The 13,446-nt window shown below is 39.3% G+C and overlaps 2 protein-coding genes across 2 annotated transcripts; one reads left to right on the forward strand and one right to left on the reverse strand.

Annotated features, from left to right (window-relative positions):
* On the forward strand, nucleotides 5,353–5,757 carry LOC109231536. Its single transcript, XM_019397197.1, has one exon. It carries the CDS (start codon nucleotides 5,353–5,355, stop codon nucleotides 5,755–5,757), a length of 405 nt encoding a protein of 134 aa, XP_019252742.1.
* Nucleotides 12,555–13,019, reverse strand: LOC109231537. Its single transcript, XM_019397198.1, has one exon. The coding sequence runs from the start codon at nucleotides 13,017–13,019 to the stop codon at nucleotides 12,555–12,557; it is 465 nt and encodes a 154-aa protein (XP_019252743.1).

The following is a 13,446-nucleotide window of genomic DNA, read 5'->3' on the forward strand; positions in this document are numbered from 1 at the left end:
CGACCGATATACACGGTCCACGACAACAGTATCGCCCACCAGAGTAGATACCCGAACAGATGAAACAAGAGACTCATGGGGCGTGTCCAAATAACGAGCAAAATATGACGACACATATGAAAGAGTGGAACCAGGATCAAATAACACAGATGCATCTCGGTGGCAAACTGAGACAATACCTGTAATTACGACATCTGAAGCAATAACATCGGGTCTTGCTGGAAATGCATAGAAACAGGCCTGACCTCCACCTGATCGACCTCCCTCTCTAGGATGATCCTTAGCTGACTGTCCTCCACCCCTAGCTGGGTGGGTGGTGAAGTAACTGGTGCCGAAGTCGATGGCTAACTCCTCTGCTGAGACGGACCCCAAGACGACGAGGACACTGCCTCCACATATGCCCCAACTCTCCAAACTCATAGCAACCCGCTGGTGCTGGAGACGGGGACTGAAGGGAACCCCTAGCACCGGGATGACTAGCAGAAGAACCTGGCATGGAGGAGCCCTGAACTGATGGAGCACGAGACGAACTCTGGGCTGGAAGGGCACTAAGTGAGGAATGGCCCTGATGAGAACTGTGAGAACCATGGCCTGATAATGCCCCACGATAAACTGGGCAAGCTGACTGAGCATGTCTGAATGGACGGCCTCTGCCGTGCTGAAACTCACCCCCATGAGGAGCACCACTGATCCACCCTGACTACGAGGCCTCTTAGCCTCCCTCTCAACCCTCTCCTAACCACGAACCATCTCAATCTGTCGAGCTATGTCAACAACCTCATCAAAGGTAGCACTAGATACTCTCTTTTTGGTCATAAGCAACCGAAGCTGAAAACCGAGGCCATCTATAAACCTCCTGATCCTCTCTCAGTCTTTGGGAACCAACCTGACCGCATAGCGAGCCAACTCGGAGAATCGCATCTCATACTGTGTAACAGACCCATCACCCTAATGAAGCTACTCGAATTGCCTACGCAGCTCCTCTCGGTGAGACTCAGGTACAAACTTCTCCAGGACGAGAACGGAGAACTGCTGCTAAGAAAGGGGCGCTGCGCCAACCGAAATACGCCTCTCGTAAGCCTCCCACCAACTAAGTGCAGCCCCGGAGAACAGGAAAGTAGTGAACGTGACCCCACTGGTCTCCAAAATACCTGCGGTCCGAAGCATCCTCTCACACTTATCCAAGAAACCCTGTGCATCCTCACCCTCAGCGCCACTAAATGACGGAGGCTGAAGTCTACCAAACCTCTCCAATCTGCGCTGCTCGTCCTTTGGCATAATAGGAGCTACATAGTCCTGAGCAGCTGCAACCGGCTGGGCTGGAGGTACCCCCGGTGTCTGAAGTCCCTGCACAACCTGCTCAGGTGTGCGAACGGTGGGAGTCTGAGTGCCTCCCCCGGCCTGAGAAGTAGCTGCGGCTGTAGTAACTGAGACCACCTGAGCCAGGCCAGTACACACTGATAGAATCTGGGCCAAGGCCTCCTAAAGGCTTGGGATAACAATAGGCACAGCCGGTGCCTGAGCTGGTACTGCTGGAGCGTCCGCAACCGAGACCTGATCATGAACTGGGGCGGCTAGTGGATCTGCAGGTGCTTCCCTAGCTGCTGTGCGGACGACACCCCTGCCCCTACCACGACCTAGACCGCGTCCTCGGCCTCTAGTGGCCCCAACTGGTGGTACTGGTGGTCGTCCGTCCTGACAGGTAGCATGTGTCCTCACCATCTGTGAGAGAATAGAATAACAGAAGATTAGTTACCAGAATCAACAGATTCGCACGCTAGGAATTCAAGAATGTGAAGTTTTTCCTAAAGGTTTTGCAGCCTCTCAAAGATAAGTACAGACGTCTCCGTACCGATCCGCAAGACTCTACTAAACTTGCTCATGACTCGCGAGACCTATGTAACCTAGGCTCTGATACCAACTTGTCACGACCCTAAAACCAAACCGGTCGTGATGGCGCCTATCGTGAAACTAGGCCAGCCGACACAAATCCCAAATCAAATTATTAATTCATAAAAGATAGTTTTAAGCTATTAATTGACAATATCTCATAACAGGGGTCTAAATAATCAGTGCGGAAAAATAACACAAGCCCGACCTCGGGGTGTCACAAGTCACGAGCAACTACAAGGTCTTTCTAAGTACAATAAGACTATCATAGTTCGGAAATAAAGATACTAAGAATAGTCTGAGTAAGGTAAGAAGGAGAAGTGCAAGGCTGCGAATGCCAATCAGCTACCTTGCCGACTCCGAAGACCTGCTGGAAGAACGATCAGCGCTCGCTATCGCGACCCACAACTCCTGGATCTGCACACAAGGTGCAGGGAGTAATGTGAGTACACCAACTCGGTAAGTAATAAAAGTAAATGAAAGCTGAGCAGTAAGAAAATAGATAATTCCACGTCATAGCACTACAACCAAACAGTATGTTTCCAAAATAGTACAGAATTCAGTTACCTCATGAAAACTAAGTTTCAGTGAAACCTTTTAATAACATCTTTCAATAGTTTCCAAACCTGTGAGGAAACAGTGAGTAAAATAATGATGAAAACATAAAAAGCCCCTCGGGCAAGACATGTATCATAAATCGTCCCTCAGGCATAACATCAGTCATAACCAGCCCCTCGGGCTACCTCACAATCACTCATAATCTGCCTCTCGGGCAGCAATATAAATCAAGATCAGCCCCTCGGGCAATATCACATCACTCACACTAGGTACCCACGCTCACTAGGGGTGTACAGACTCCGGAGGGGCTCCTACAGCCCAAGCGCTATCACAAGCCATCTCGTGGCATAATAAATCAGTCCCTCGGCCTCTCATATATCACAAAATAGTACAACATGCTGCGGCATGCAGCCGGATCCCATGATATCCTCACAACACAGGCCCTCGGCCCTACTCAGTCAGAATACCTCTCAAGCCACTTGGGCTAACACTAAAACAGGATGCTCAGTCGAAATATCATTTATGCATCAAATCAGAGTAAATAAGACTGAGTTATGAAATCAGTAAAATATAGCATGACTGAGTTCAGTTATTAGATCAAAACAATAAGGAATTTCAGTAAAGAAAGCCCCTAAGGGTCCAAACAGTTGGCACGAGGCTCAAATATGACATTCAGCTCAAAACATAGTAATACTTTCTAACATAAGATAATATCAAGTAGTTTCAGTCAAATACACAACTTAATAGTTGCTACGGGACGGACCAAGTCACAATCCCCAATGGTGCACGCCCCTCACGCTCGTCATCTAGCGTGTGCATCACCTCAAAATAGCACCACGATGTGAAATCCGGGGTTTCATACCCTCAGGACAACATTCACAATCATTAATTACCTCAAACCGGTCCAAACTCTAACCCACGATGCCCTTGCCTCTCGACTCGGCCTCCAAATGCTCCAAATCTAACTAAAATCAGTATCACATCATTAATACATGCTAAAGGAACAAGGTCCAAGCGAAAATAATCAAATTAACTCAAAAATCCTGAAATTGGCCAAACCTGACCCCGAGCCCATGTCTCGGAACTCGATAAAAAGCACATCACTAGAATCCTTATCATCCCACGAGTCTATACATACCAAAAACATCAAAATCAGACCTCAAATGGTCCCTCAAATTCCCAATTTACACTCTCCAATTCCAAGCCCTAAATTCCCAATTTTCACCCCTAATCTCTTCAATTTCCATGTTTAATCAACTGAATTTCACCATATATACGAGTATTAAGTTCAAAAATCTTACCTCAACAAGTTTCCCCTTGAATCCCTCTTCAAAACCCTCCAAGAGCTCCAATCCCGTCTCTAAAATGGTGGAAATGGGCAAAGTTCGCGAAGGGTTTAATTCATACCTTGTGCCCGGGCATTTCTGCACCTGCGGCCTATATCACGCTTCTGTGGACCGCATCTGCGGTTTTCACTTAAGTCACCAGCTTCCGCACCTGCGCCTTAGGCCTCGCACCTGCGGGCTCGCAGGTGCGATCAACACCTCCGCTCCTACGACGAATACCGATCTGCGGTCGCTTCCCGCTTCTACGATCATCGCACCTGCGGTCCCCACTCCGCAGCTGCGGAAACAACAGAAGCAGCAAAGATCTGCAACACCAACTCAACTCCAAACCTTCCGTCAACCACCCAAATTCATCCCGAGGCGCTCGGGACCTCAACCAAACATTCCAACAAGTCACATATCACCATTCAAACTTGTTCCAACCTTCGGAACACTCAAACAACATCAAAACATCAAATCACCCTCGGATTCAAGCCTAAGGATTCCAAAACTTCCGAATTCCGCAAACGACGTAAAACCTATCAAACCTCATCCGAATGACCTAATATTTTGCAAACACGTCAAAAATGACACAACGGACCTACTCCAATTTCCGAAATTCCAATCCGACCCCAATATCAAGATTTCCACTGCCGACCGAAAAACTCCAAATTTCCAATTTCGCCAATTCAAGACTAAATCTACCACGGACCTCCAAAATGCATTCCGATCACGATCCTAAGTCCCAAATCACCTAATGAAGCTATCCGAACCATAAAAACCCAACTCCGAGATCATTTACCCACAAGTCAACTTTCGGTTGACTTTACCAACTAAATAACCAACTTAAGAGACTAAGTGTCTCATTCCACCCTAAGACCACTCTGAACACAACCCCACCGACACGATATGATAATATACAGTTGAACAACACACAAGGAACTAGAAATGGGGAGAACGGGACTGTAACTCATGAAACGACCGGCCGGGTCGTTACATATTTTCTTTTCAATATGTTCTAAGAAAAACGATCTCTTTTTAAATTTGAATAAAACTTAACTTAAAATTTCTAATCTACCACTAATCTCAAAATTTATTTTTTCTCAAATGTTATTATATGTTTAAAATCAAAAGTTTCAAAAGTCTTATAATTACACAAATATTTGTTATGGCAAATTATTTCATATTTAGCCGCAATTTAAAAAGTAGTCAGATATTGCTTCATCTTCTTGTTTGCTTTAGTTTTTCAGGTTTAAAATTCAGGATGTGCTGTCTTTGAAGTTAAGTTTTTAGTTCAAAACTTTGGGATATTGTCTCTATAAGTTAAGTTTAATTTTTTCAATTCAAACTACATGATTTCTACTTTAGTGTCTTGACAGTAGTTTTTCAAATTCAAACTTAAGGTACACTATGTTTTGAAGTTCAAACTATGTAGTTCAAACTTTAGGCTAGTGTCCTAAAATTCATTTATTATGGTTTTAACTTTAGGGTATTGGAGGAAAAGAAAGAATAAAGAGAATAAAAAGAAGCAATAATAGTATTGAGTTAAGTAATCTCTAATGTTTTGGTGACTAAAACAATGCATATGTTCATGAAATTGTATGGAAGGTTGCTGACTAAAGACAGATTGAGGGGTTGTGGTTATATGGAAGATTCAACATGTTCTTTATGTAACACTGAGGAGGAAACCATTGATCACTTGTTCTTTAAATGTCCTTATTCCTCAAGAGTATGGACAACAATGCTGCAATGGCAAGGGATTCAGAGGCAAACAATGACGTGGGCAAATGAAAATGAATGGGCAGGAAAATACTACAAGGGGAGGAGCACAACAACTGAGTTGTATAAACTCATCCTGGCAGGAACTCTGTACTACATATGGCAAGAGAGAAATGACAGAATTTTCAAAGGAGAACAACGATCAGAAGTAATACTGAGCAAAGCAATAATGCAAGACGTGCATTGGCGAGGAACTAGTAAATAGCGGCTACAAAGAAGATTGATGGAGCTTAATTACTATCCTAATGTGCAATGAAATGTTCTTGTAGTTAGTAGTTAGAACTGAGGCCAGGGAAATGAAAGCTAAAATCTGGGGCTTATGTCCAGATTAAGCTCGACTGCAGGTGGTAAATATTTTTGAGAAATGAAAGTTCTTTAATTACAAAAAAAAAACGTCAATTAGTACTCCTGTACGAATTTTGACGGAGCTTATGCAATTTGAGAGCCATGCTTGATTGCAAATCAAAATCTCTATTGATGTGGACATTAAGAAGAAGAACAAGAAGACATAGCAGAAGAGAAGTGGGCAGTGTGCACAAGAAGCAAGAAGGAGAAGAAGAAGAATCAAAGCGGGCTGTCCCCTTTTAAGTGCTGGCTAAACTTTAAATAATTTTCAAATTTTGATTACACCTTAAATAGTGGCCCAAAATATTCATGGCAACTGGTGCACTTAGCCCCAAGCTTGAAAGTGGGGGGAGGGGGAGGGGGAGGGGGAAGTACACAAATAGCCTTTGAGTGGATAGTCTTTGAATTTTGTCGCTGGTTGCCCTATGGGTAGAACTTCAAGTTTAACAAATATTGCCCCTCACTTGTCCCATGAAGAACACTTTTAACTTTTGACTAGAGCCTTTAATATGGGCTTAGCCCATTGGGTCGGACCAATCCAGTCCGTGATTTAATAGGTTTGGGCTAAGATATTTGGAATTCATTTAAAATGAGGCTTTTAAGCCCGACCAAAGTAAGCCGGGGACCCATGAGGCTTGATCAAGGATGGACTGGACCGACTAGTGGGCTTAACAAACGTACTTAATTAAAATATAAAGAATATAAAAAATTATAGGAAACTAAAAATAGCAAGAAGAGTAGTTCAAACTCAAATTCGTAATAATTTTTATGTGTTTAAATACTTTCTATTCTTAAAATTATAATTATTTCATAATGTTCGACAAATTACCATTTGATAAGAAGCTAAATCAAAATAACAATATGAAACAAGAAAATAGACAAGAATGTAGAGAGTAAGAGATGAGAGCTTCTTATTTCTTCAAGTTTTCAAGTGTGTACAATGTGGTGCCAAAACCCTCTATTTATCGGATTACATGGAGGTATACAAAAGAATGCCATAAACATGACATTAAATATTTGAGATCATGGAGGAAGATCATGGGGAGGTTATGGAGCTGTGGGAATTACAACTATAATGGCGAGAGGTAGTGGGAATTATCTACATAATGGAGTAGAGTAGTGGGAGTAATTTCTTTAGAAATTATAGACATCCACAAATATAATTATAATATTTCATAACACTCTCCCATGGATGTCTATAGATAATGTGACTCGTTAAAACCTTACTAAGAAAAAACCATGTAGGAAAAAATCTTAGTGAAGGAAAAAAAGTACACATATCTTGTATTACGCATTGTTTGCTGCCTCGTTAAAAACCTTGCTAGAAAAACCCAGTGGGATAAAACCTCCGCTAAGGAAAAAAAGTGTGCAGCACGTATCTTACTCCCCCTGATGAAAACATCACTTTACTTTTCGAAAATGACGCATTCTAATCCAGTATACCAGCTTCTCAAATGCTGGGTTGGTAATGATTCATTGAACAGATCCACTAAATTATCAATCAAATAAATTTGTTGAACGTCTATATCACCAATCTGTCGAAGATCGTGTCTGAAAAGAACTTTGGTGAAATGTGCTTTATTTTGTTGCCTTCTATTTATCCTTCTTCCAATTGAGATAAGCAAACCGCATTATCTTCAGTATTATTGGAATCTTCTCTTCAAAGAAAAGTCACACGTCTGTTGTGTGTTGAGTCCCTTGCTTTATCAGTTTCTTATCTTGGCATGACTTGAATAAGTATCAACAATTAACTGCCTTGTAAAATGATAATATGACAGTACTCTCACATGCAAATAGATTGTTAGCAGAACAAACTTGAGGAAAATGCCTGCATTTGCATAACCAACAAAATCTTGGCAATATTTGTTAGAATAAACAAATCTACATCAAGTATTCCTTTTGAAATATAACACTAATTGTATTTCAATATCTCCACATAGGAATAAAACTATATCTCACTAGCATATTGTTATACTCATGGTTCTAGCCAGATATATTAGTGCACCAATTGCACTAGACACAAAAACAAATCATGAACACCATAATCGCTCTAATCTATATAAGGATTTGCCGAAGCTTTATTTAATAAATTTTTTTGGGAACCTTAATATGCTTCAGAACAATTTAAATCCTTCAAGGATTTTCATTATATGCATATCAAATCTATTTTCAGACCAAAATCTGAAATGACTCCATTCACCACAGGAGAACAAGTCTCAATATAACTAATACCATGATATTTATGAAAATCTTGTGCCACAAGTCGTCTTTATGTCTATCGACTTGATTTTTCATTTCACTATTTGCACAATGGACTATCCGTCCAATTTCATATTTTTCAGGTGAAGTCAATTTTCATTGCTCATTTTTCATTTGGCCAATCATTTATCTGTGCAAATTCCATGACAGATTTGAGCTCAAGATCCTCATCAATATTAATAATATTGAACGCTACATTATATCAACAATATCGTCGACGATCATTTTACATCGGTTCCTTCATCACACAATAAAGATATAACTTATTGAGATCTCATTATTTTCAGGTACTTGAGCATCTCCCATGAGGTCTTATAAAATATTATGTCATTGTGCTCTTATAGAGCACTTGCCTCCTTAGTATGACCATCTTTATCATTTTCTCCTCTCCTTCTTCACGGAGTTTTATCTTTGGAACCGATTAGTCTATTACTCTTCATGCATTCCATAGACTATGTCCATCATGGACTTTATTCTATTTGGAACATTAGTAGCTGAAATATGATATTTAGTTTTGGATCAGCAAATGCGCATGGCAATATTTTGCAAATGAATTATCACTTGAACTTCAAGTTTATATTTTCTTGTACGAGGATCTAAGTGTACTCATAGTAATTCATTCCATGTATTACTTTTTTCAGCTGCTCATTTTCCCCCCTAATGTTGGGATCACCAACACATATCCCCAAGCTTCTTTGGGGACCCATCTTTGTGCATTATGGTGGCACAATTAAATCATATAGTACATCCATATTTCTAGATAAAAATATTTGGTTCCTGACACTGAACCAATTGTGATGGGGAGAATGTATCATAACTTGTTGGCTAGATGCATACAAGTGCTGTTGTATATTAAATAATACATCTCATACTAAATTTCGTTTTGGTAATTTTGTTCTCATAACCAGTGTTTAGCTATAATTGGAGGCATACAATCTCTGGTAAACCAACTTGTATTTAAACTAGCATTATCAAGATAAATTTATATTCTGGACTGTGCTCTAATAACTTGAGCAATCAATCTTGCAAAATCCAAACTGCAAGTTGATAACAAACGCACATGTGACCATACAATAGATGCATCTATTAAAATCATATGATAGTAAACGGTCCACATAGCAAGTCACTGGGCCCATATATATCACCTTGTATTCGTTCCAGAAATGAAGGAATACAATCCCAACCCCAGCTGGTATAGTAACCAATTTATCATGAGAACAAGTCGTAAATGAGAATTCTCGAAGAATCTCCTAATTCTTCAATATATGCCAATGTGAATTCTCAATCATTTTTCGGGTCATAATTGAACCGGGATGGCCAACTAGTCACGCCAACTGATATTTATTTCAATAGACATCTGTACTATGTTATGTGATTCCATCATCATGCTTATAACTCGGGTAACCTTTCATATTTACCCGGTATGATTATAGTAATACGAAGATAATCAATCTTCCTTTTATTTATAGTCTCAATATGCCAACCACTTTGGCTAATATATTTGAAACTAAAAAAGAGTTTTTTGAGACTTACTACAATATTAATGTTATGAACAAATTTGCTCTTTCGTAGCTCTTAATTGATTTTGTACTACAAGATCTTTTATCACACAATCCGTATGGTGAATATCTCCTTCACGGAGAAAATCATATCATAATAATTGTCATGGTTAATATCATAAGCAAAATCTTTTCTTACTTTAATTTTGCCTTTAATAACTTTTTATAAGGCATGACAAAATATTTTCGTCGTACCACATGTACACGACCAATGACATATTCGTGTAACCATATAGTAATATTCATGATCTTTCTTTCTCTCAAACCTCCTGTAGAGGTGAGTTGTAGTATTTATTCAACCATGAATAAATACGTTCTTGTACATAATTTATATCACATATATATTTTAACATTCACTTCAGGAATGAGTCTGTATTTACAATGCTTATCACAAGTCGCATTCTTTCAAAAAAATAGACTATAATCGTCTGAGCATGCCTCATATTTAGAGACCATATTGATACACAATTCCTTCACCTTTGAAGGATTATTTTGAGAACCTTTATCGTTCTTCTTTTTATAATTATCATAATGATGACTATTATTATTTTGGTCTTTGGTACGCTCACGTTCATTGGTCAACCATTAGTATTCATTTAGATTTATTATGCACCGCTATCACATTCACTTCAAGAATGGAGCAAATTAAATGGGACAAGCTTCATGCTTTTCCATGAAAAATATATTATTTTTCTTTAGTCATTATTATATCATTAATATGGTGCATTGGGACTCATACCCAGTGCCTTACTCATATAAAGGCGTGTTAGGCCATAATGAGTTGGGACTTAACCCTAAATCATGTAGGCCATAATGAGCTGAGACTTAAACCAAACTCTTATCATCATGGTGCACCGGGATTCGAACCCGATGTCTTACCCTCATGATGCGTTGGGACTTGAACCCATCGTCTTACCCTTAACCAATGTCATAATAGGCTAAAATGTAGTATGACTCACCTTTCATTATTATATGCTTAAGTTAATTAAAAATGACCAGAACTAATATCAATAAAAATTGGATGCAGTACATACTCGTGTACTAATATTCTATATGTAAGCTTGTCAAAATAAATAGTTACATGTAGCTAGTGTAGTATATTATGTTATACTGCAGAATAATGCATAATCATGCGTTATATTAGGTGTACCCAAGTACCTACGCTTGTAACTGGATATACTTGAATTCAGAAAGAAAATACACTTAAAACAAAAACAATTTCAAGTAATCTCATTATTACTAACATATTTTGTTTCTATACAGAATATGAATAATCTGTAAAAACTTCTTGGATTTAGTCAAAGTAGGATGTCATATTTTAATGATGCAAATACTATTTATAATCATATTTTGGATATATACTACTGTCAAGAAAACACTCTTGTTATCTAAGTCTACTGATGATCACTTCTATTCATATTTTAATAATGCAAATCAAATATGAAGAAGTCTATTAAAATTATCACATCCTTATTCGTAAATAAAGAAATCATGGTGAAGTATGAATATCTTTTTGTTTAAAACAGAATTAAGAAAAACTAAGCATCCAACAAAACATGTCATTATTCTTGCAAAAGAGAGAAGCAGTTGTACCTGATAATTTTGAATCTGAGCCGAGAACTATGAAATAAGATAACTCACCGTAATGGTTAGAGACTCGTGCTGATAACGTGTTAAGAAACTAAATTAAAATAACAATATGAAACAAGAATGTAGAGAGTAAGAGATGAGAGCTTCTTATTTCTGCAAGTGTTTCAAGTGTGTACAATATGGTGCCAAAACCCTCTATTTATAGGATTACATAGAGGTATACAAAAGAATGCCATAAACATGACATTAAACAATTTGAGATCATGGAGGAAGATCATGGGGAGGTTGTGGAGGTGTGACAGTTATAACTATAATGGTGAGAAGTAGTGGGAATTATCTATATAATGAAGTAGAGTAGTGGGAGTAACTTATTTAGGAGTTATAGACATCCACTAATATAATTATAATATTTCATAACACCATTACATATAATTATAAATTAAGATGGAAATGTGTAACGATCCGGCCGGTTTTTTCATGAGTTACAACCCTGTTACCCCCATTTCTGCTTCCTTGTGTGTTGTTCAGCTGTATTTCATCATATCGTGTTGGTTGTGTTGTGTTCGGAGTGGTCCTAGAGTGGAATGAGACACTTAGTCTCTTATTTGGAAGCTTAAGTTGGAAAAGTCAGTCAGATGTTGACTTATGTGTAGAAGATCTCGGATGTGAATTCTGATGATTCGGATAGCTTCGTTAGGTGATTTTGGACTTAGGAGCATGTTCGGAATGTAATTTGGAGGCCCGTAGTAGATTTAGGCTTGAATTGGCGAAACTGGAAATTTGGAGCTTTCTGGTTGGCCGTGGAGATCTTGATATCGGGGTCGGAATGGAATTTCATAAATTGGAGTAGCTCCGTTGTGTCATTTGTGACGTGTGTGCAAAATTTCAGGTCATTCAGATAAGGTTTGATAGGCTTTTACATCGTTTGCGGAATTCGGAAGTTTGCAAATCCTTAGGCTTGAATCCGAGGGTGTTTTGGTGTTTTAATGTTATTTTGAGTGTTCCGAAGGTTGGTAGAAGTTTGAATGATGATATGTGACTTCTTGGTATGTTTGGTTGTGGTCCCGAGGGCCTCGGGATGGATTTGGGTGGTTGACGGTGTTGATACCCAATTTTTCCCTATAATATTTTTTCAAAATGCATATATACCTCCAAAACTATGCATTAGCATCAATTAATATTTTTTCATGAAGCCCCAGCATGAGATTGCTTCTCTACTCCTATACTCCTACTGCATTATCTACTTAGCTCATACTGGATACCAATTCATATTACTTAGATAGGTATCCAATTTTTTACAATGCTGAGCTCTTATATGAACCTCCTGAATAATTAGTTTCACTATACTCTGTGCATTAATCTGTTTCTTCTGAAAGATAGTATTGTTCCTGGCTTGCCAAATATGGTAGACTGCTGCAGCCAATACCATTCTGTAAATCTCTGCTCCTGCACTCTTTCCTGCTGCCTTCTTCTCTGCCCATTGAACTTCTTCCTTCCACTGCTTTCCCCTTCTCATGACCCCTTGCCAGTGTAGTAGTTTTTGCCATATCTCTTTTGAGTAATCACAATCAAAAAACAAATGCTGCACTGTTTCATTGCTCCTGTGGCACATTGTACACAAAGTTTCATCTATTGAGCCCCATCTTGCAAGTCTCTCTTTAGTAGCTAACCTGTCTTGTATAGCTAATCTTAGGATAAAGATCCACTTTGGCATTCCCTTTGTAACGACCCGGCCGGTCGTTTTTGAAATTTACGCTCCAATCCCCCATTAACTGCTTTCCCTAAGTTCATTTCTGCTATTTTGGTTTGCCGGGACGTTCGGTATTAGGATTCAGAGTGTTTTGGGACACTTAGTCCCTAAATGAGAGTTTAAGAGTTGAAAAATGGTCCGTATTCGGAACGGTGTGAAGACGACCTCGGAATGGAAATCTGATGGTTCAGTTAGCTCCGTTAGGTGATTTCGGGGTTAGGAGCGTGTTCGGAATGTTATTTGGAGGTCCGTAGCTCATTTAGGCTTGAAATGCCGAAGTTTGGATTTTTGAAGTTTCCGGTCCGATAGTGAGTTTTTGATCCGAGGGTTGGATTTGAATTCCGGAAGTTGCTGTAGCTCAGTCATGTCATTTGGAATGTGTGTGCAAAAT

The sequence above is a fragment of the Nicotiana attenuata genome, chromosome 8 (assembly GCF_001879085.1).
Source record: "Nicotiana attenuata strain UT chromosome 8, NIATTr2, whole genome shotgun sequence".
Classification (NCBI taxonomy): Eukaryota; Viridiplantae; Streptophyta; class Magnoliopsida; order Solanales; family Solanaceae; genus Nicotiana; species Nicotiana attenuata.